Consider the following 24,686-nt stretch of genomic DNA (forward strand, 5'->3'; position numbering starts at 1 on the left):
CATTTTGCTTGAGCTTTGAGGATCGTCTGAAAGTTCTGAGGAGTGCAGTGGAGGATGACATGGGTACTGGGACAGAAGTGGCACGTGGCTGCGGTGCTCACGGAAAGGCAGGCAGGGAAGTGCCCGCTGAGAGCCTCACTTGGAGAAGCTGGGCCCTCACCTGCACGTCTGGGGCCACCTGCAGCTCTGAGGCCGTCCGCTGGGTCGTTACCTGGTGGCTCTCCTGTGGCAGCTGGCGCAGCAGGGCTGAGACAGGGTGACAGCTACGCCCAGCTGCTCGGAGCCAACGGGCATCTACATGGCAGCCAGGGATTTGGGTTTGAGAAAGGAATTAAGATGATTTGCACAGATTTTCACTTTCATCGTTAAAGAGTTTACAAGTAACACTGTTTTTAAAGTGCTTTTTAAAGTTATTGATGCAACTTCACGCTTGTGATACTGAATTCCTGTGAGGCCACCTCTGTTCCCAGGCGCGGAAACTAAGCAGGGACAGGTTCACGATGCGGGCGGCCCCGTCTGTACCAGCAAGTCCGTTATGTCAGTGGCTGTGTCCTGGTCTGTCCCCTCAGCACACTGGCCTCTATCTCAGCTGCTCCTGTCCCCGTGATGAGGAAGTCAGCAAGCCAGGGGGTGGTTCTCACGTCTGCCCACCACGGCCTCACCCTGCCCCCACTACCACCTGCCGTCACCTGCCGTCACCTGCCACCACCATCCACCGCCTGCCATCACAGAGCTCCAGGTACTGCTGCAGCCACAGCCCAGAGGCAGAGAACACCAGTGTCACTTGTCACAGCAAAGGGCACACAGCAGGATTCTACTCCCGCCAGCTGGTCCTCCAGCCCAACCAGGGGCAGTGCTGCTCTGGACATGCAGCGCCGGTCTGGGGGCTCGCAGACACGCGGCCACCCAGTCCCAGCACCAAGGGCAGTTTTCCTCCTTGGCTGGCCGTTGAGAAAATTCTGGGAGTAAACTGGGAGCTCAGGGCATGGCTGGGACGCGTGTGGGGGTCTGGGCTGGCTCTGTCTCATTCGCGGGTGGTGGGGAACACAGGACTGGCCGCACAGACGTCCTTCTGTCACCTCACAGTAGTGCCTGTCACCCTGTCACCATGGCTTCTTGGGCCGTGCTATTGTCCTGTCACGCCAAGCTCTGGCTTCTTCAGTGTACTGTCACATAGCACTGAGGGTGGCGTCCTCTCGACTCAGTTTCCAGCCGCAGCCCAGTCTTGGGCGGCCTGAGCTGAAGGAGCCAAGCTATGTCACCTCCCCACAGCCCTTAAGTCCTCAGTGCAGGCCTCCCTGCCACAGACTCGGCCACAGCTGCTAAAGCTCAGGCAAGAGTCCCAGCTACACCTTCTCTTGGCTCCACACCCCCAGCCCCAGCACCGACTGCCCGAGGCCGCCTTTCCAACCTCCCACACCAGGGCCCACGTCATGCTGTCCCCATGTGGGTCCTGAATACAGCCACGTCCATCCACGTTTCCCCAGCTGTCACTGGACCACGAAAGCACGCTCTACCATAGACAGAGGGGCATTTCCAAGATGGAAATCAGGCTTTAAGAGATCTGCTGTGCGCCCACAGGAGGCCCATCTCTTCACGCCCCTCCTGGCTGTGTCCCGGTGCACGGCAACCCTCTCCCACGAGCCTGGCCGTGACGCTGCCGCCAGGACACCCATCCTGCTCTCGGCCTCTCCCGGCCACCCTAGCAAAGGCCACCTGGTACCCCCTCTATGTCCAGAGGCGTCTTTGAGGCCCCACTCTTGCAACACGATTCTTCAAATGTCTCGTGTGCTCCCCCCACTAGACTGGGCCCACCTTGAGTGTAAAAACCACACCTATGGGTGTTGAGCCTATTTCTTTATTCTGTAAAGATATGAACAGAAAAATCAGAGAAGGCGTGAAGAAAAATGTGTGCAATAAACACGCTTAAAAATTCCTAATTGGAAAACAGTCGGAAAGAGGGAGAAGCAAAAAGTCCGAAAAACATGGGCAAATGAGACAGGTCCATGATCTTTAGGACATATTGACCCTGGAGTGGAAAAAAACACCCACGATTGGATTTTTGTATTGATTATCCAATTATTAATCTTTCTAGACGCTGCTGTAGCTCTGCACATAATGAGCGATTCATCAAAACATATTAGGTGCCATGGAAGTTGCCGTCAGTACAAAGGGCCATTACGTTTCTTGTAATTGCACATTGCTGGAGCTTTCGCTGTTTTAATCAAATCAGCGGGACCGGCATGCACGCCCTAATTGACTATGTAATAAGGATATGCCCTGCTGGTCACCAAAATGAGCAGCCTCCTCAAGCCTGTGGTCCCCAAGGCCACGTCTCAGCCCGGGTGGAGGAACAGCGTTGCTAAGGCACTGGCGGGAGGCAGAACTCCCCTGCACTCCGCCCTGAGCCCAGGCAACAGGCATGGCCAGGACCCGGCCGGGATGCGCGGGGCACACCTCCCACAGCAAGGTCCGAGGCCTTCTCACAAGTCGCTTTCTGGGGGAATTCTCGCCCAGGGCTCCCAGACGGGACAGCCGTGGAACTCTCACTAGTTACCCACCTGAACAGGGCCACCAGTTCAGGTACAGAGCGGACAGCCCTTAGGCCTTCGCGATCTGTTTTTCTTCTAGCCCCTCCTGACGCCATCTCTGCGCCCTCAGGGTCACTGGAACCATCGCCCTGTAATTCCCTGCACCCACCAGGCACCGTTTGGTGGCACCAGGCTGTCATCATGAATTGTTATCTAAATTACAAACATTGTTTAGTGCCTAAGCTGCTCTGTTTCAAGGGGTCGGTCCTCTGACTACTGTGTCCTCACAGCCCTGCCAGGCCAGAACTAAGTGCAAATACAGGCTGCTTCCTGTCCACCCGAGAAAAGTGAACTGATCCCTTCCATGCGTTTCCAGAAGCCCTGCCTGAGCAGACCCGGGAAGCTGCCTGCAAGGCTGCGGGCTCCCGGTCCTCACTGCGCTGACAGTGCTGGCTCGACAGCGCTGTAACTCGCATAGTGTGTTTGCTGCATTTCTTTCTTTCCACGGGGCTACGAGCTGTCTGCTTGGAAAATTTAGTTTTAATTCCTTCTCTGTTTGTCACTGAAGCAGAGCAGGCCTGACGGGGGTCTCCCCGAACCCCTGGACATGGCTGTGGCCCTCTTCTGTAACAAAGTCACACCACCCCGAGGGCATGGAAGTGGTCCCCAAGCGCAGCTCGGGTTGGGGCTGAAGGACAGCACCGTCCGACACGCCTCCGCAAGCTGTGGGTCATTTGTAATCCCTCCACACACAGAGCACAGGGCACATTTACCACAACACACTGACCACAAACCCTGGTCAAAAGCAGCTCGCTGACCTAATCAAAGTGACCAGAACTGCTTTAAGGAGTCCCCAGTGTCTGTGAAGACCCCAGGGAGAGGGTGCAAGTACGTCGGCACCCAGCACTCCTCTAACAGGCGAGTGACACTGAGGGGTCACCAGATGGTCATGATGTTAGGTCCTCCTCCGCCCACCTTCTTGCCGCTTAGTAAGCACTTGGGATGCCGTCTGCTGCGTGAGGCGCTGTCTGCTGCTTGCACCAGAGCCTGCTCCCCACTGGTCCGGCCACCTGCCTCTCAGCCACTCTCACCACCCCCAGGAGGCCTGTGTGCACCCACGCCCGGCTCTGAAGACTCAGAGACAACATGGGCAGCTCTGGTCCCTTAGGGGCATAGTGGACACCAGCGTGTCATGAAGCCTGTGGCTGGCCTGGCCCTAAACTCAGAGGCCGCAGCACGCAGGAGGACGTGGCAGGCGGGTGAGGCCGGGTGACTCTGGCGAGAGGTTCCGACAGAGCCCAGGTCGAGACAGAGCTCCCGGGGCCTGCCATGCGCGCCTGCCTCCAGAGAGGAGAGCGCGGCCGGTGCACCTGGCACCCACTTTCCACGTTTGCTCCTCAGTGCTTTCTGCTCCGTGATCACAACAGGAAACTGCACGCAGGGTGGAAAGCTGGCATTCATTCAGTCCAGTGGAAACCCCCATTTCCACCTTAGGGAGTGGGAGTGGTTGTGAAGACCACTGAACATCACAGTTACTGTGCCAAGAAGATAAGGTGGAGAATGGGGCAGGGCGGGGTCCCTGGGTGGGGGCGGGGCAGCGTGGGGAGGGGCCAGACTCGGACTTGTCATTCTTGTCATCCGGCAGAGTCACCCAATTAACAGGCAGACTTGGACAAACATTTTGGGAGCTTTTTTCTTAACCTGAGATGCGTAAAAATACCTACACATGGCTCCCCGCCCCCAACACGGCTAGCTGTCCTGTTGCTGCTTTTTCAACTGTGCCGCAGACGCTCCTGCTGAGGCCAGAGCAAACACTCAGGTGACGGAGGGCCAGCTCCCTCCAGCCAGCCCTGCGGCCGCCTCACTCCATCCATCCAGCACCTTCTCTCTCCAGCCATCTGCCAACAGGAAATAACTGTGCTGTGCTGAGAGTCTGGGAATCCCAGAAAATAATCTTAAATCCACAAAAATAATTGAAGTTCGCTCCTACTGAGCTGCTCAGTTCCATTCTGATTTTTATTACAATGTCAACAAGAGTTTAATTTGTTTTAAAGTTTAGGTTCTTAAATCTGAGTGATATACGGTAGTTTACAGCTTGCTGGCAATAGCTACTGTGGAAAAAAAAGGAAAGTGCGTATAAAGGCGATTCTGAGTTTGACACCGTGACAGCGGGGACCTGAGCCAAGAGCAGCAAACAGCAAGGCTTTCCCCACCAGGCCGGCGGCGCCCCGACACGTGACTCTCGGTACATTTCCCTCCCTGACCAATCTCATCTGGGGCCTTAATTAAGAGGAAATGTCCTCAAATGTAATTTCTTGCACTAAACACTCGCAGATGCCAGCAAGGCCACTAATGCAGCAACTGTCATATCTGTGCCCCTTTCTAGAACCAGATCCAAGCAAATGCTCAGCGGGCAGGTCCAGGCGGCAGGCAGCCCCTCGCCTGGGAACAGGGCAGCCCAGAGCACGTCTCCCAGACACACTGAACTGAGCACGAGAGGCGCTGCACGCGTCCTCACAGACCTGCTACAACCTCAGACGCATCTTGATGCAGAACATCAGCCCTGGGTTTCCCGAACGCACTTCTGCTGGGGCAAACAAAGCCCAGCCCATTAACATCACGTGCAGGCACCCACAGGATGAAAGTGCAAACCCACCCTTTATGGGCAGATGCATGGAGGAGGCCGCCAAACGGAGACTAAAGGGTGCGCGCTGACCAGTGTGGGTCCCACCTCAAGCGCAGCAAGGAGGCTGCTGGCTTACACAGCGGTGGTGGTGGTGGTGTGACGGCGAGGCCAGACACTGTCTCTGCTGTGCTCTTTCCCTTCCCCCTTCCACCCGGCTGGACTGCAGCCAGGGCCTCGGGTAAATCACAGCCGCTTGGAGATGTTGCTGAGGGCTGAGCTCCCTGCCCTCCAGGCCCTGCTTCCTGCCATATCTAAAATTCTACAAACAGCAGCTGTGAGGGCCTGATAGGGCCTGTGTCCTGGGCAAGGACAAGCCTTCACTGTTGGGTGGGAGAGAGGATGGGCTGGGGGCTGATAACGCCCCCCAGGCCCCATGACGCATCCTGCACTGTCTGCCCTGTTTGGAACAAAAGAAAAGTAGCCCCTGGGCTCTGGGAGCCAGTGCTGTGCAGGCTGGAGGGAGTGGCCTGGCCCACTTGGCCTATTGTCCCAAGTATCAGGCTTTGATTAGTTGGGGTCCCAGGGCCTGATAAGGGCGGATGTTTTAGAAGGGGACAGGCTGTCTTTGTTCTTTACTATGTATAAGTGTCCACCTTATAATCTGCAAGGAAGGAAGAACCTGATTTCAAAATTCAAACTGAAAAAGGTAAACGGACTCAAAATTCCTTGTGCCCCCCCCTGCTTTAATGTGACAAAGAACCCCCACGGCCACAGTCATGACAGATGGTGCCCTCCCTGCCCGGTGGCAACAGTGGCCACGTTCATCTCCCTGCTGTCCATGCCTTAAAGATGGCCTGAATTTAGCTAAACAAGAAGTAAAGAGGACACAGTTTTTCACTTCCTAAGAGAACGGCTATCACTGGCGCGGTGTTTGTGTCACACAAAAACAGAATTAGAATTTTCTCCTGACACTCACTAAGAATGGACCCCAAGGACCGCAAGCAGAGGACACTGTACATGCCACACAAGGGCCCCCAGCTTTCCAGGTGCCATCTGTCCACTGGCATGGAGCATGTGCACAGGTCATCGAGTGCACAACCCTCGGCACTCCTGAGCGGGATTTCCTCAGCTGCACTGCAGACACAGGCCCAGGCCGTCCTCGGAAATGTCCCCATGCCAGGCCAGTCACTGCCTCTGCAGATTGGCCTTTCCTGGACATTTTCATAGAAATGGAACCATATACTGTGTGGCCTTCTGTGTCTGGCTCTTTTGACTTAGAGAAACGTTTTCAAGGTTTGTCCCTGTTGTAGCAAGACTTAAGAGTGTCACTCCTTCCTGTGACATAAACAGGTCACAGTTTTCCTATCTGATCGCCAGCTGCTGGATGTTAAGGTTGTTTCGAATGTTTGGCTATTGTGAATAACGCTGCTGAGCACATCTGCATGCCAGTTTTCGTGTGGACACGTGTTCATTTCTCTTGGTTAGACACCTAAGAGTGGAACGACGGGTCCTATGGTAAATTTTTGTTCAACTTTTGAGACATTGCCAAAGTGGCTGCACCATTTTACATCCCCACTAGTAATGTGTAAGGGTCCCAATTTCTCCACATCCTCTCCGAAATCTGCTATTGACTTACTCTCATAATCACTATAATGGGTACGGAATGTTATCTCATTTGCATTGGTGTTTCATTTGCATTTCCTATGACTAACAATGTTGAGTATCTTTTCACGTACTTACCTGACATTCATATTTCTTCCTTGGAGAAAGGTCTCCTTAAATCCTTGACCAATTTCTGACTAGGCTGCGCCGTTATTGTTGATCTGTAACATTCTTTGTATATTCTGGATACAAGCCCTTCATCAGATAGGAGTTTTGCAAATACATCCATCTGGTCTCTTGCTTGTCTTTTTGTTTTCTTAATGGTATCTTCTGAAGCATAACAACTTTGAATTTTGATGTGGTCTAACTTACCAATTTTTTAATTTTATGGACTGTGTTTCTGGTGTCCCATCTAAAAAAATCTTTGCCTAATCCAAGGTTTTGAGGATTTTCTCATATATTATCTTCTAACTTTTACTGTTTTAACTCTTACATTTAACTCCATGATCAAATTTCAGTTAATTTTTTTTTGTATGGTGTGAGGTAAGGATCTAAGTTCATTTTTTTTTTTTTTTTTGCACGGGGATATCCAATCGTTCCAGTACCATTTATTAAAAAGGCTATCTGTCCTTTGTCTCAATTAAATGACTTGTCACTTTTGTTAACAATCACTTGACCATAAACATAGGGATTTACCTCTGGGCTCTCCATTCTGTTCCATGGACCTGCGTGTCTTACATCAGTACCACGCTGTCTTATTACTGCAGCTTTGCATAAGTTTCGAAATCGAGAAGTAGGAGTCTCCCAACTTTGTTCTTTGTTTTCAAAATTGTTTTGGCTCTTCTGGATCTTTGAAATTCCACATAAATTTTTGGATCATTTTGTCAGTTTTGGGGAAAAAAAAAATCTGAACTTTCTGGATGTGAAGAATAATTTTGGTAGGGTTTGTGCTGATTCTATAGGTTAATTCCAAATGTGACCAGAATTAATCTTTCGAAATTTATCCAGGCTCATTTCATGGCCTGGCAGGAAGTCTGTCCTGGAGAGCGTCCCATACACACGCAACTTGTGGAGTCTTTTACAGACACCTTTGAAGTCAAGCTGGCTTACGGTGTTGCTGAATTGTTTCATATCCTTGCTGATATTCTGTTAGTTGTCCTAACCATTACTGAGAGTGGGATATTGAAGTCTCCAGCTCTAATTTTTTAATTGTTTTTCAATTTATCACTTTAATTCTGCCAGTTTTTGTTTCATGTATTATGGGGCTTTGTTGTTAGGTGCAAATATATTTATAATTGTTATATCTTCCTGCTCAATTTGTTCTACTCATTATAAAATGTCGTCTGTCTCTAGTAACATTTTTTCAGGGGGTGGGGGATCCTAAAACTATTTTGTCTGATATTAGTATAGCTACCCAGATCTATTTTGGTCACTATTTGCAATGACATATTTTTTCCATCCTTTTACTTTCAACCTATTTGTGTTTTTAAATCTAAAGTATGTCTTTTGTAGACAGCATAGACTTGGATCCTATGGGTTCCTGCCCCCCCAATCTAGTCTCACAAACTCCACCTTTTTATTGGAGTGTTTAGTTCATTTACATTTAATGTAATTTGACTGGTACGATTTACATTTGCCATTTTGCTATTTGTTTTGACTTTGTTGTTGTTGTGGTTGGTCCTATGAACTTTCATTACCACCTTCTTTTGTGTTAAATATATATTTTTCTGGCATTATCATTTAAATGCCTTCTTGGTCTTGTTTTATTTACTATATGTATTCTAGTTATTTTCTTAGTGGTTCCTCTAGAGATTACAATATGCATTTTAACTTAAAATAATTTCAGATTAATACTAACTTATTTCTAATAATATATAGAAACTTTGTTCTGCTATAGCTTTCTTTTGTGCTATTATTGTGCTATTATTGTCATATTATTGTCATACAAATGACATATTTATATATCATAAATATATATCATAAGCCCATCAGCACAGTTTTGTAATTATTGTCTTATATATTTTCTTTTACATCAATTAGAAGAAGAAACATACTTATGCTCTCTTTGTATTTACCTATGTAATTCTTGTTACCAGTGCTTTTTATTTCTTCAGGGGGATCTGAGTTACCATCAGCTTGAAGGACTCTCTTTAGTTCTTATTGGTCAGGTCTGCTGGCAACAAGTTCTCTGCATCTTTGCTTTTCTGGGAATGGTTTTATGTCTCCTTATTCTTAAGGCCAGTTTTGCTACATGTGGACTTCTTGGTCAGCAGTCTTTTTCTTTCAGCACTTTGAAAACATTATCCCACTGCCTTCTGGCCTCCAAGATTGCTCGGAAGTCAGCTGTTAATCTTACTGAGGTATCCATGTACCTGGTGACTTGTTTTTCTCTTGCTGCTTTCAGAACTGTCCCATTTTCTTTGACTTTTGACAGTTCGGTTATGGTGTGTCTAGGGGTGAATCTTTCCTACTTGGAATTTGTTAACTTTTTGGATGTGTAGAATAATGTTTTTCATCTAATTGGGAAGACTTCAGCCATTACTTTTTCAAATATTTTTTTCTGCCCTTTTCTCTCTTTTCTCTTTCTGGATTCCCGTTATATATGTTTGTGTACTTTATGATGCCCCGTGTTCATTTTCCCTTTTCTTTTCCTTTCTACTCTCAGACTGGATAATCTATTGATCTTCCTTCAAGCTATTTATTTTTTTTCCTGTTGATTCTTTTAATTTGTTGCTCACACCCTCTAATGAATTTTTCATTTCAGTTACTGTACTTTTCAACTTTAGAATTTCTACTTGGCTCATTAAAAAAAAATAAATTTCTATCTTATTACTGAAATTCTCTATTTGGTGAGACATAGTTGTCATACTTTCCTTTAATTCTTTGAACATGGTTTCCTTTAGTTCTTTGAAAGTATCTATACTAGCTGATGTGAAGCCTTTGCTACTAAGTCTAATACCTGAGCCCTCTTGGGACATTGTTGCCTGTGGGTTGGTTTTTGTCCTGATGTATGGGGCATATTTTCATGTTTCTCTGCATGTCTGATGATTTTTTGGTTGAAACTGGACATGATAGATAATACATTATAGCAGAATAAGCCCCCTCACCCCATGATTTGCTGTTATTGTGGTCTCTTTTTTTCCTCCCTGTTGCTGCTTATTTGATGAGCGACTTTCCTGGACTAATTTTGAAGATTCTGTATTCTCTGTGGTGTGTGGCCACTAAGTTCTAAGTCTCCCATTAAAATAAATTCATGTTTATATTCTTACGCCTGGCTTCCTAGGGATTGTCCTCAGGTTAGCGTAGTTTACCAGTCAGCCAACTACTAGTTGGGAGGTTTCTTTAAGTGCCTTGAGCCATTAAGTCTTCTACCTTTCGTCAAGGAGACCCGAGTACGCAGGCAATTCACAAACCAGCCTTAGCTCCCCCTTTTGCTCATGCAGGGTCTCAAGGGAGCCAGAGCTGAATGACTGGGACCCTCCCTTTCTACAGGTCTTTCCGGAGCGCATCTTCTAGACCCCCAGGCACATGTCAGTGTGTTTCAAACTCTGCTGTGCTCATCTAGTTGTGTGGTCAGTTTGCTTCAGTGGACACCACAGTGTTGGGCAGCTCCAAAGAGCGTGATCCCAGCATCTGTCATTTTTGATGAAGCCACGGAATGTGGCTTTTCCAGGGAGCTTCATGACCAGTCAAAATTCTGACTGTGCTGTGGGAGGGGGTTTGAACGGAGCCCCAGAGAGGCCCGTCTTTCACTGTCTGTGAAGCTGCTGGCTTTGCACACTATGCTCCATGGATCTGTCGGGGTGAGGGCGGGGGAGGGGAAGCAACAGGATGGGTCCCAGGTTAAAACACCACAGATCCCGCTCTTCTTACCAAGGTCCATTTTTCGTGAATAAATGCTTTTCATTTGTTGCGCCTCTTTGGTTAATTTCCAGATTGTGAAATCATTGATTTGATAGTTTTGTCAGTATCTTTACTACAAGGTTCTCTCGCCAGCATTCTGGAAGTCCTACCTACCTCTAGCCCTTCTTATCAGAAAGTGCCTCAGTTAGTAACCAGACATCCTCTGACAAAGTAAAAGTATATACTACATCCCTCCGGAGATTATAAGGCCACCTCATGCTTGAAAGCTAGACTTGTGAGGAGTCTTTGCTCATCTTGTCTCTAGGGGGGAAAACATTCGAAACAACTGAACCCAGTAGAGCAGACAGACTGTGAAGTCAAGGTCGTGTTCCTGCTCCTGTCGCTCACTAACTGTGATTCTGAGCGAGGCAGGGCACATCGCTCTAAGTCTCAGTTCCTTTTCTGGCGGGTGGGGTTCACACTGGCCGTCTGCCCCACAGCACTGTTCTATGTGAACTGAGAGACTATGTTTGAAAAGTCACCTTGGGAAGAACCGACGGTCACGTATCCAGCACCAACGACTCTTCCTGCCGTCTGCGTTTTCTGTTTGTTGGCAACGATATGTCATGTTGGACGGGGACCTTCTCCATGTCCAGTGGGAGGAGACAGTGTCTGTGCACACAGGTGCTCATGCTCTTCTCTGCGGGACCTGATGGCCTTGGTGGCCCGTCACTCACTGCTCCTCAGGCACCCGTGTGCGCATCCACTCTGTGTGGGGAACCCACTCAGCAGTGTCAGTGCCTGGCTGGCTCTCTGCCCGGAGCTCCGGGGGCACGGAGCCAAGGGCCTGGCTTGAGTTACAGGGCCCTGGCTGCTCTTGTGCAAACACAGTCGTCCGACAGATGTCGACAGAGCCCTCCATGCCCTGGTCACCACTCTCCCCAAAGAGACGCCAAGCCCTGACGGCCTATCAACAGTTGAGCTCTGTGACGGCAGCTATTATGCTTCTAAATACCTGCTCTATGGCTTCACGCTCTGGTGGCACAGCACAGCAGTATGCTGCTTGCTGGCTCACAGACATGAAAGTGTCTGTGAAGAGAAGTCACTCTGGAGTAAGAAAAGTGAAACGAACAAGCGTCAAAGAAAGAAAGAACACGCAGGGCGAGGGCCAGCACTGTGCACTGGTCTCAAACGAGGACAAAGCTGCTCGGAACTCCTGGGACGGCGTTCTCCTCTTTGCAGGAGGAAAGCAGCGCGTCTGCACGGAAAGCCCCGCGTCGCAATCATGAAATGCTCACACACCAGCACCTTCCTGTTCAGAGCTTGCCTGTGACCAGGGATGGCATGTCACAGACATGCCCCACGTTGCCTACACGTGCACTCATATCTGAACATCAGCTCTCACTCCCTCTTGCCTCTCGGTGACAAGTGTTTCTCAGCACTAAGTAGCTCTAACTGGCGCTGGCTGTTCAAGTTCCACAAAACCTCTGGCCCTCCCCTTTTGCTTTCTTTCTGTTCCGCCCCCGTTTCTTTCCTTCAAATGAAGAATGTCAAACAAGTCTCCATCTGAAGAAGGAAATAAATTAAGACACATGATTAAGGGAGAAAGGCAGAAGGTTAATATTCGCTGAAAGCAACACTAGCAAATTCCCTTTCAAGTGCACAGAAAATAATTGTGCTGTAGAACGAGACTTTGATTAGAAACTCAGGGTAATTCAAAGCATTCCTCACTTATAGTTAATGCCCACACCAGGCACCTGAGAAAAGTGCCAGAACCTCACAGATGCCCAAGCTGCAGTGTCCTATGAGCAGAAGCAGCCCCCACCTCAAGGGAGGGACAGGGGATCCTCTCACGTCACAGCATGACAAGCTACAGAGCCCGGCCAGCACCCGCTGGGTCCACCGTGGTGTTGCAGCACCCTATTTACAGAGAAGCCGCCTCAGCGGGCACCCAGAGCCATCCTGCCACCCACCTCCTCCTTCACGCAGGGGCAGATACCCAGCTGCTGCCACCTGGACTTCAGAGGAAAGCACAGGCCGTAGAGACACACAGAAACCTGCTGCCTGTCACTGCCTCCAGCAACTCACAGGACACCGCTCACACTCATCAACTGCCCCAGTGGCTGCCAGCTGACAATCGGGTTCATCAAGACAAAGGCTAAGACATAGAGGCTGATGTCCACACGTCTGTCTGACCCATGGGAGGCACAGAGTCCCCGGAAGCTTGGCTCCGTGTCCGGTGTCGATGCTGGCGTTCCAGTGGGGCACAGCCTGTGGAAAGGCTGCTGCAGCCCCTAGAGGTCCCAGCGCGGGAGGCAGTGGTTAGAGGGCAGCAGCTGCTGGCCTGGCCTGCACCCGCACGAGCTCGCGTCTGCCTCCAGCAGACCCCCGCAGAGTGTGGGACAACCTGCATGTAAACCGCGGGTCCAGACACTCACGCAGTCCCCACGCTGGGTGGCGTGGTGTCATGCCGCGACACCGCCATGCAGATGTCCACGTGCATGGACTATTTCATGGCTGCATTACCCTACGCCTCACGTGGGAGCCTCAGTCCACAGTATTAACGAGGCCGGGTGTTTGAGCGCCGTCATACAGACCCTTTCAATCAGCGCTGGGCTGGGGAAGGCCTCAGACTTGGGCGTGTGCCAGGTTCGTAAAACTTTCCATGAGGAAAGCCTTTTGTTGTCTCCCCAAGCAGCTTAAGCTCAGGAAAAACGGGGAGGGGAGAGGGGGGCTCGGCCCAGACTGGGGCAGACGGGATCCTGGCTGCCTGGTCCACCTGCTTGTTGTTTTAATGACATCTAGAGTTCTGGAAACCCGAGACCTCCTGGAGGGACCTGAAAGGGCCGATTGTGGCGGAGGCCTCAGGGAGGTCGAGGTGACAGGGTGGGGGGAGGCCACAGCGGCAGACAAGCCAAGGCCTTGGGGGCGAGGGCTTCAGCTGCAAGCTCGAAGGAGGCGCTCAGTGTCAGAACAGCTGGGTTGGTGCGGGTCCCCTTCACACTCACTGGAGCACACTTTGTGGGTTCAGCGATACTCCAAACACACTCCCAGCAAATGCGTGTAAGTGGGAGTGCGTCCCCTGACATATAAACAGTTATGCATGTGCGTGGCGGGTAAGCTGCCTACATTTACACATCCTCAGCCAAAGGACAGTCCCCTCCCAGAGAAGTGTGGCCGCACAGACAGCTCTCTACAGGGCAGTTCGCAGAAGGCCTATCAGAGACATGTCTCATGAACAGCCTTTGTGAGTGTTTTATAAAATCTACATTTAAAATAACATGAGCTTCGTAAAACTAATCTTTGAAAAAGGTACTCTTGTGGTGTACCATGACTGAGGTCTAAATCGATGGCCTAAATCTTATGAATATTGTTGAACCAAGAATAGACTATAATTGAAATTTACTTGTGGGCCAAGTATCATTGAAACAAAACCTGAGAAACAACCAAAACACAAAGAAATCCTAAACATGCTGGGATTCCCTTTGGGGCCAGTTCACAGCGGGAAATGTGGAAAGTGCCTTAATCTTTCAGGTCCTGGAGTATCACCCCGCAGGCAGAAACCCCCTTGTTGATCTCTAAATCATGCAGGTAATGATAGTTTATGTCCGCCAAATGCCCCAGATCACTGGCACGTGCCCTAGTATCTGATTATCATCTTCTTAATTCCCCCTTCCTAGAAACGGAAACAAAGTCCAAATACTGTGTTTCCCCGAAAATAAGACCTAATGGAAAATTAGCCCTAGCATGATTTCTCAGGATGACACTCCCTGAACATAAACCCTAATGTGTCTTTTGGAGCAAAACTTAATATAAGATCCGCTCTTATTTTTGGGGAAACACGGTAACACACCGGTTCGCATATGAAATGAGCTTCTTGTAATTCCTCCCTCAGCGTCAGGAGCAGCTGTGAGGACCCCACACGGCGCTGCTGGCTTCCTGGTGGTTGAGAAACACAGTTGGAGGGTCAGGCCAGGGGGACATGACTGGGCTTCCTGACTTATCTGTGGGAAGGGCCCACCCCACACTCAACTGTCTCTGCACTCCCCTAAGTGACATGCGGTTGGGTTCAGTGCTATAAATCGCAGCACTTGGACCGGCTTCTCCCACCTGGAGGACGGTGAGGGCCTGGCCATGGGCATAAGGGAGGGAAACACGCCAGGAGAAGAAAGCAGGGGACACCTGGAGCGCAGACCCCGCCAAAGACAGTCAGGAAGCAGAGATGCCGACCCCGAGATGTGACGGAGGGAACACGACCCCACAGACCCCACTGTCTAACGCGCTCCCCTTGATGAGCCAGTCCAGCTGCCCCATCTCCGTCTGTGAAGCAGTGACGATTCAGTGTCTGTCTCTTAACGCAAGGCCTCCTGCAACGAATGGCATTTAATTGTCTGACTTAGTTTTCTTGCTGTTGTTTCCATTTTCTCTGCCATGCACCTTCCTGGGTTTGTCTGCACATTCCAACTGTCACGCAGGGGACCCTGCTTGCTGCGCCATTTGTCATGCGGGGCGTCCGGCGGGGTGTAAGGTGGGGTCTCTTCTCCCACTCCCCACATAAGAACGCAGGACATGGTGAGGCCAAACAGGAACACCCACGGAGCCATAGGTAGGGGAGTCATATCACTATATTCTCGCTGGCGGCATCCGCCTCTCTGCAATCCACTCTTGCTAGCCCCCATTCTTTCTGCTAGTGTAGCCACGGCCGTTATATTAGTGACCAATGGCTCACTGGTTACAGCTGATGGCCAACTAGCCACAGCTGCTGGCCATCTGATCACAGTTGATGGCCATTTACTACCCGAGCCAGCACCTTTCTATGTGAGGCCGAGAGCCTGGAAACTGCTTTTTGGGGCTTTGTCCCCACACTCCACCCCTACAGAGTCTCGCCTCACAATCTATGTGACAAGCGTCTTCCGTGAGGGTCCCTGTGCGAGGAGCCTGGAGGTGAATGCAATATCCTGGACACAGCCAGGCTCTCTGAGCACAGCCAGGGTTTCTCAGGGCACCACCAGTACTTCTGGGCATAGCCAGACTTCCTGGGCTTCTTAGGGTACCACCAGTTTCCTCGGGCACAGCCCGGGCTCTCAGGGCACTGCCACTCTCTCTGGACACAGCCAGACTTCCTGGACACAGCCAGGGCCTCAGGGCACTGCCACTCTCTCTGGACACAGCCAGACTTCCTGGACACAGCCAGGGCCTCAGGGCACTGCCACTCTCTCTCTGGGCCTCTCGGGGTACTGTGCTGGACCAACAGCGGCTCACATCAAGGTGCTTACATATTATCAATGGTGGCCAGTCAAGACACAAAAGCAAACATCCTCTAGTCCCACTACATGGTGGTATGTTCCCAAACAGTCAAAGCGTCCAATAAATCAGTGATAGAAGGCAATTCCCCATAGTCCATAGTCATTTGCCAGGGCTGTCCTGGGGGTGAGGGACGACCTTGACCTCACCCTCATCTCCCACGGAGGACTCAGAAGTGTTTCTTCCTGGGAAAAGTCCCGCATCCAAGTTGCCTCAGCAAGCAGTTCCCAGCCCACAGGGCAGCAACAACCTCCGCTTTCTCCGCTTTCTCCGGCCTCTGCTGGTTGGGGAACCATCCACGTCTTCCCACCCCTCCACGGGAATCGAGCTCTCCGGCAGCTGCTCCTCCTGGTCTTCCTCAGACTGAGCTTTCATATGCACAAACTGCTCCACTGCCCTTCGGAAAGCTTTGGCCGGCACCGTATCCTGCCGACTATGCCATGTGTCGCGCAGGGGACCCTGCTCTGCGCCATGTGTCGTGCGGGGCGTCCGGCGGGGTGTAAGGTGGGGTCTCTTCTCCCACTCCCCACATAAGAACGCAGAACATGGTGAGGCCAAAAAGGAACACCCACGGAGCCATAATTAGGGGAGTCATACCACTATATTCTCACCGGCGGCATCCACCTCTCTGCAATCCGCTCTTGCTAGCCCCCATTTTTTCTGCTAGCGTAGCCACAGCCGTTATATCAGTGGCCAATGGCTTACAGGTTACAGCTGACGGCCAACTAACCACAGCTGGTGGCCATTTACTACCCGAGCCAGCACCTTTCTATGTGAGGCCGAGAGCCTGGAAACTGCTTTTTGGGGCTTTGTCCCCACACCAACCCAGATACGCATTGGCCTGGAGGCCCTGGAGCGAGTCCTGACCACCACCTCACACCACCAGGGCCCGGGTCCAAACCTGTGACCCTGCAGAGGCCGGGAATTCTGCACTGCCTCGCACTGTGGTAAGAGACACGGTGACATGAAGCAAATGCATACTGAAACAAAACTCCTGTCAGCTCACTTAATTAAAACTAAGCTGGGTGAGGGTGAGGGAAGATGGAATATAACTGGGTTGAGAAATCAGAGCACAGTAAGGTGTTACAACTCCAGAGGTTACGTAAGCACTGTTCTCCCAGGTGCCCACAAGTCCATGGGCAGCAGCTCCAGCAGGAGCTCTGCTTCAGATACCGTCCTGGCAAAGGCGGCCATGCTGTCCGCGTCCCCTCAGCGCCCGAGCTCAGCCCCACCAAGGCAGCTCCCCGCCCGGCCCGGGGCTGAGCTCCAACACACCAGGCACACAGCAGGGGACGGACGTTCTCCACAACCTTCCTCTGCCCACAACAGGGAGTTGTGACGGTGCCCGTCAGACAAATTCCTCTGCAAAACTTCAGTTATGTCGGGTATTGAAACGGGGGCAGCAAAGTGTCAGGTTTCGTGTGCTGACTGGTCCTGCAAGCGTTATGGAAGCATCTGAGTGAGGCCCACACCCACCTAGCTCTCTCCCTCGCTCCCCGCCAAGGAGGCACGGGTGCACAGCTGCCCCTAAACACCCTGGGGACTCGGAATGGAGGCTGGGGGCTCCGTGCTTGGGACGCGGCCTGGATTCTGCACAGCAGTGGGGGTGGGGGTGTGAGCAGCACGGACGTGGCTGCTCTTACGAGAGGGGTTCAGGCTCTGAGGACTCGAGTTGGTACAAAGACCCTTCCTGCACCCGACTCCCGGCGGACGGTTCGCCTGCACTCGCGCAAGACACAGGTGATTTGCCCTCATGCCCACCACACAGCCGTGAGCATCCCGAGACTTCTGGGACAAGCCGGGCCCATCCCATAACCCAAGTGCCTGTGGACTCTGGGAGACATCAGCCTCCAGACAGAGCAATAAACACTCCACGGGCTTTCCTGACAGAGATGGGTGCCCGGACCGGGCAGAACCCACGGCCTCACCGTCGGCAGCTATACCTCTGACAGGTCACAGGCCTGTGTGTGGGGACACGCTCCAGCCCTCTGCCGGGCGCCCAGGTGGGGTCAGCTCTGGAAGGGCCCAGGGGGCAGGTGAGGGTGTGTGTGGGAGGGGCCCGAGTCCATCGCTCGTAAGGAGCTCCAGGCTTTCCCAGTGTAGTTTTAACTGAGGACCAGCAACCAAGTGTCACGTATGGGGGTGGGTGTATGAAAAATGTGCATATTTATACAAATGCACTGAATGCTTTCTAGGGAGGCCTCTGGCACACTTAAATGACCCCCAAAATGAACATCGGTTTGTTCTCATGGTGGAAACTGAATAGCTGTGACCGGCCTGGGTCCGTGGAGACTTAGTGGGAATAAGGCCCCTAAATGTGGCCTAGGACGGAGCCACCTGGGCTGGGCCACAGGACCATGGGTAGAACCTGGACGCAAATGACAGACAGCTGCTGCCAGGGGAGGGCATGTCGAAGCCAGGGCAGGGGGATTAGGACAGAAAGTGATGCAATTACTTCCGTGTTTAGCAGAGAAAACTCTGGTCACAGGGAGGCCGAGGCAGAATATTCTGGGGGAAACATGAAGAAGTGACGTCCTGTCAGAAAGCAACCTTACGATGTAGGTGAGAGACGTGGGGACCCCAAAGTAGAGGACACGGGTGCTTTGAGGTAGGACCTCCAGGACTGGAGTCTGGTGTCGGCTGGGGCGTGACGGGGAGGGGCAGGGCCGTGCACCTGTCGGAGGTGCCAGGAGGGTGTGGGCACCCAGAGGAGCAGGACGGCCGGCACTGCCTCGCAGGGAGATAGTCCAGAGCCTTGGCTCTTCGGGGCGCCCGCCAGGCTGATGGGGCAGGGACGGTCGGCAGAGGCTGCGCCGTGGGGGCTTGGCTATGTGCTCAGCACATGTGACAACCCCCTCCGCCCCCTACACAAGAGGCCTCAGCATGGACCGTCTTACTCAACTTTGACCTGAGTGAACCAAGTCCACAGGGGCCCAGACACTGGCACGGAACCAGGCACTGAGTGTCCCCACAGCCCCACACTGGCACCTCTCGAGGGGCAACAGCAGCACTCGAGTCCACTGGGAGCACACTCCCTGCACACCCTCCACACCCAACAGGCCACACTGAGCACGGGACACACTGCCCACTCGTCCACCCAGCCTGGAAGCAGGGAGGCTTGGGCAGGATGCGGAGGAGGTGTGTGGCCGTCTGTCTCCCAGCCTCCAGCTGGGCTGCACCAGAACGTATGAGACAAGTGAGGGGCAGACAGCAGGAGCGTCCAGCCTCGGCCGGAAGCTGGGACGGAGGCATGGTCCACTGGCTCCACGTGCACCCAGCAGGCGCCCAGAAACATGGCCTCCTCATCCTGACCGTGGCCGAGGACCTAAGGTGAGCTCAGGGGAACAGGTTCGATGAAACGTGACTCTACAGTGGAATGTCCACAGGAACCTGGCACCACCTCCTGGGTCGTGACACCCTCCTCAGGTGCCGAAGGCAGCTGTGGACACAGTGTGGCCCTGAGGGAAGAGGCCCTGAATCCTGGAATTGGCCTTGGGGCCTGTGCTCCGAGGGTGGGAGGAAGGCAAGCCCACAGCCACACTACAGAGGGGCCACCGGCCCGAAGCGCTCAATATCTATGGAGCAGAATTACCTGAAAGCTCAAAGCTGGCACGAGGAATGAGCAGGAGCGTTTGGGGCCGTTCTTGCCCGAGCAGATGGGAATCTGTGAAACCCCGAACCTCGGGACATTTGTCCAGCCTAGGGTGACGCTGGTGTTCAGTGGCTGCGGCTGGGATTTTGGCCCTAAAGGCACCTGTTTCCAGGCTGGCCCCCACCCCCACCTGGAGTGCACAGGGTCATGTCCCCCACTGTGGGACAGCAGCTGCAGAAGTGACTGCTTTCTGAAAGGATCCCTGGGACCAAAAGGAAGGGCCGCTGAGAAACTCACGGACACAAAGGTGGAGAAACCATCACATTTACTAACACACCTGTCGTGGGAGAAAACGGCCTGCGACCTTCGGCTGTTATTTTTGGGGAAAACAGCTAACAGAGGCTCCGAGGCCTCTACCTGGAGGTCCAGGGTCTTGGGCCCCTGAGTCCGGTGGCATCTGCTCCCAGCATGTTTGTTCCTTGGTCTGGGAAACAAGTCACACGTGGGGAAGGCGGTCTGGCTCCCACACCAACAGTCCACACGTGGCCCAGGAAGCGCCCACTGTGAGCAGGTGCCACCGAGTCCAGTGATCCAGGTCCAGGCAGCAGCCAGCTGTCACTCAGGGGAGCCACACCTCGTCCCCAGGGAAAGAGTGACTCGTCACTATAAACACGCTGAGAGTAACAACAGGCGTCTGTGTTCTCATTTTACAGAAAGACCTTGGTATTCAAATCTTTACACCCCTTCGCCTGCGGCTGACAGGTGCCCCTTCCCAATCACACTACACGTGCCATGTCCAGTGACGTCTCTGCACAGAGTGCCCATGTGCTGTGCGGGGAGAAGACACCACACATGGGCTGCAGAAGCCACCCCGTTCCTGTCTTTTCATCGAGTTCCTGACAAGACTGTTACAGCACTTAAGGATGTTCACACAGCTGTACAGGCAAAACGTTCACCACTATCAGCTAAGCCGTTTTATTTAGAATTGTTCACTCAACCAAGGGAGCTCTCAACACGCTGGACTGAAGCCAGGCTCCCAGGCGGCTCGTCTCCTAAGGGGACTTCTCCGCTCGCGCTAGGCCGCGCTTAGTGGGGTCTGGCCCGCACAGCTGGGCATCCTGAGGCCTTAGCCGGTGTGGCCGGGACAATGTTCCCTGAAGGTCTACAGCCACAGGCACCGCTGGGACCGGTGGCCGAGGTGACGGAGCAGAGAGAGCCACGCGGAGTGTGGCTGACACTGCCCACCGTGCAGGGGCCGCCGACAGCAGCAGGTGGCGACCCTGCAGACAGCACAGGGTGCTCTCCTCCGCCTGGCGGGAGCTCGCACACCCCTCCTTCGCGCACTCCACACGGCGCCAGGCTGAGCACACACCTGCGGCCGCGGGCACTTACCGTCGTCCAGGTACAGCTGGTCCAAGTCTTGAGGCTCTCGCTTGACCGACACGGGTGTGGGGGCCAGACTATGATTACTGTCCTCACGCGCCGCGGGCAGCGGCAGAGGCCCGGTGGCTGCAGACTCTTTTTCCGGAACCTTCGGCAGTTGGTGCTGCTGGTGGCCCACCCCGGGTGGGCGGGTTGGGCTGCAGGACTGCAAACAGGTCGGCTCTTGGGTACCGGACGGTCGTGGAGAGGAGGGGCTGTTGGGACAGACTGCTGGCTGGCGACCCGGGGAACAGCTACTGCTCAGCTGTGGACTCACCTGTGGCTGCAGCAGAGCAGGGGGCGGTTGCTGGGGGGAGCCGGGGTGCACGCCCACGGGTCTTGGCGCCTCCTGACCGGCGAGGACCCCTCCGGCTGGCCGCTGAAGTCCGAGGGGACTGAGGCTGGGGCTGGCCATGCCCTTGCTGTGGGGGGCGGAAGAAAGGTTGTGGAGCTTCGGGCTGGCACTGGGTGGCGGCGACATCATGACGCTTCTCTGCGGACAGGGCGGGAAGCCAGCCACGAGGCAGGACCCCGGGTCGGGCGGCATGGTGAGCTGCTGGCCGTAGCATGGCTTGGGGAGCGGGCTCAGGCCCTGGCTCATTGGTCCACAGGTCAGGGCAGGCTCGTAGTCATCAGTGGGCTCTGTTTTTATGATTGGAACTGTGAGAAGGAAAAAAAGTTAAATAAACACAGGCTGCCGATGGGTGCGACGGGCGGGCTGTGGCAGGACACCCTCCGAAAACAAACAGCGTCCTGACTGAGTCCCTGTGTCTCCAGCCTGGTCCTCCCACCCAATTAAAGAAAAGGGCGTGAGTCATGGGCTCCGGAAAACTGCAGCTGGTTCTAATACTGAGAGACTATTTTCCTTGGACTCTCCCCCAGCACTAATGTGCTATAAAAATCCATTTGCAAACTGCAGTGGAAGCTCTGGACCCAAGGGCCCATGGATTTGTAGTAATCAAAGCGAAAATTTTAAGTTGGATGTACCAGTGCATTTCTGCCGCTACTGACACCCGTCTGATAAACGTCTGCACATTCGGGGCGGCTGAACACACAGTAAGATGGCGTTGGGGGGTCGGTAAACCGCCAATGGAAACGTAAGGGGCTGTGCTGCCGGAGAGAACCCTTTCACCACGAAGAACGGAAACCGCTTTCCCGCGGGCGAGATGCCTCCTCCCCGTCCCGCCCCCCGGTTTCCGCTCCCGAAGGAGGAGTTGTGTGGAAGCAGCAGCAGCCAGGGAGCAGGGGGCTCCAGCTTCTGAAACGTCCCGTCTGCCCTCGCGGGGACGGGGACGCTGCCACAGCAGGCGGAGTCGGCCGCTCGGGAGGCCAGGCAGATGGAGAACGCTGCGGTGGGCGCGGGCACTTCCGTGCCTGCAGGGAGCGTGGGGAACACAGCGGCTGTCGGCCTCAGCCGGCTCCATCTCGACCCTGGGCCCACTGGCCCTCGCTCACCTCCTGTGGCCCCGTTTCCTCTCGGGGTTCAGGCCTCGTGCGCCCATCACAGACAAGACCTCTCGGTGGCCACTGCTGAGAGTGACAGGAGCAGCAGCACACTTAAATCCACACAGATGCCCACTCTGCTTCTGGTGAATGCAGCGTGGACGAGCTGTCACCAGGCCCTGCTAATCCTGTCTGCGGCTCCTCCCGCGTGCTGGGGGGCAGGGTGCTGGCGGCGGGGACGCCCCTGCAGTCATGGCCTTCGGGCCTGCATGTGGCCCCCACACAGACACGACACCGCAGCCCAGGCCCAGCCTCCTCCTTAAGTAAACAAAAGCCTGTCTACGTTTGGGGAGAAAACGTTTAAGGAAGGTCTTGAGCAGCATGTGTGCTCGCTGGCTCTCCAGTAAGGCAGGTGTCTGGGTCCCCCAGCGGCTGGGTGAAGACGGCTCTGCGTGGCCACTGCTCTGGGCCGAGTGCCTCGTCTCTCACTTGAAGACGACACCGGGCTCGATGGTGAGAACGGTTCCGGGCGTGTAATTCAGAATCTCCAGCCTGAGCTTTCCGTTGTGGGGATTCCCAGCAGGACTGTGCTCTCTTGGCTTGCTGGTTGCTCCCGGCCAGTACTCTCATGGCTCAGCCCATCTCTGAGGTGTTCTTGTGCACCAAGTAGGGGGTGCGTGTTTCAGGGTGACTGGATCCTGGGAGGTGGTGACCGTGGAAGTAATTACGAGGCCTCCACCCTGACCTGCAGGCAGAACCACGGAGGGTCTGTGAGGTCTTCAGACTGCAAGGAGGACACACGGCTTCTGCCCTGGCGGCCCGGCGGCCCCAGCATTCTGGGACAGCTGAGTCCAGGGCCTCTGACCTGGCAGTGCTGGTGGGGGTGGGCGTGCCCAGGGGAGAGCAGCAAGTAGCGGCAGCCTTCCCACCGGCGGGCCGTGGGGAGCTGGGCAGCTTCTCATCAGCCACACTGACTCCCTGTAGGGCCCTGCTCGCTGCCAAGAGGGGCCGGGCGCCTGGCCTGCCCCGTGCCACAGTCACGCTCGCTGTTGGGGAAGGGCTCTCTCTGTTTCGAGTGAGCATTGCTGGTCAGGGTGCAGGACAAGGGGCTGGAGTCCCGGTGGAATCGTGGTCCAGAGAAAAGTGCCACTGGGGGCAGAAGAGTCACGAGCTGGCTGTTCCCAGGGGTGGATTTTCTGTCCCATGTCGGTCACATGGGGGTCCAGGTCAGCGGTTGTGCTTCCCCGGGAGGAGCACACAGCTCTAGAGGGCACTACTGTGTCTGGCAGAGCCCATGTCCCCCGTGGTGGGTGTGTAGATTCTCCATGTGCTCGTCCCTTGGCACAGAGGCCCAGGACCCTGGGGGTGGCACACACTTGGCTCGGGCACCCAGGACTGCTGCACGTCCCAGGCTGGGCGTGCCCAAGGCTCCGCGTGTCTGTGGGCCCTACGTCTGCGAGCGTATGGAAAAGCACTTGGCTTCGTCAGGTGGCACCTGGGAAAGGCTTCGCCCCAGGATCGTTCCATGAACTTCCGAATAGGCACCCCAGTGACAGGGCCCCTGCCGGGGAGCAGCCCCAGCCGGAATCGCACGCCTGTTCCCAGAACGGTGTAAACCCAGAAATGGCAAATGGCCAAAGTCAGCCCCTGAGACCCTGGGCCTGGGGGGGGGGGGCACAACGGTCACTAAACACAACCCAACGAACAACGGTGGTCCAGGCGAAACAACATCCTCCCCATCCGAAAGACGCCCGTGTAAAATGCAGGCGCCCAGAGCAGCAGAGGTTAAATTCTGAATGAGTTTAGTAATTTTCAGAGATGGTGATTGTCTGGCAGATTAAATTAAGGCCGTGGTGGGTTCTGGCTACGTGCAGTGCTGGATTCTCAGCCAGGCACAAGGGCCAACTCCTCTCTTTCATAACGTGTTCTCTTACGCTGTCTGCTCCTCGCGACACTAAAGGGGCAGCCCAAACAAGCAGCGTTATCTACCTGCCATGCGGCCCTGGCCAGAGCCAGCGGCTCCCAGCGGCTCCCAGAGGCTGGTCAGAGGCCCAGCAGACGCCATCGGTGGGCAAGAAGAGCTGCCGTCAGCCTGCTCGGCCATCGGTGTCTGTCATCGATGGCCTGTCTAAGCCCCTGGCACTGGCATTAGCTCCCACATGAGTCTGCTCCCTAGGGCTCCTTCTGGGAAAGTGTCTGCATAGCCCCACCTGTGCTGGGGGCACCAGGGGTGCACACAGGAAACACGATATCTGACACCTAATGACAGCATCAGGACCCACATTCTCACCATGAGGGGGTGGAGAGTGGACGCAGCCTGAAG

At 53.9% G+C, this 24,686-nt stretch overlaps 1 protein-coding gene across 4 annotated transcripts in view; it reads right to left on the reverse strand.

The window, feature by feature from the left end:
- The window catches only part of NFATC1 (nuclear factor of activated T cells 1), a 106,255-nt gene that overhangs the window by 11,497 nt on the left and 70,072 nt on the right, over positions 1-24,686 (reverse strand). For 2 of the 4 annotated variants that reach the window (XM_081078640.1, XM_081078639.1), the window contains exon 9: positions 20,891-21,580. In XM_081078640.1, the coding sequence (XP_080934766.1) occupies positions 20,891-21,580 (690 nt within the window). The remainder of the gene's footprint in view (positions 1-20,890; positions 21,581-24,686) is intronic. The other 2 variants (XM_081078642.1, XM_081078641.1) reach the window with 1 other exon arrangement.

Source organism: Rhinolophus hipposideros (assembly GCF_964194185.1).
Source record: "Rhinolophus hipposideros genome assembly, chromosome: 17".
NCBI lineage: Eukaryota > Metazoa > Chordata > Mammalia > Chiroptera > Rhinolophidae > Rhinolophus > Rhinolophus hipposideros.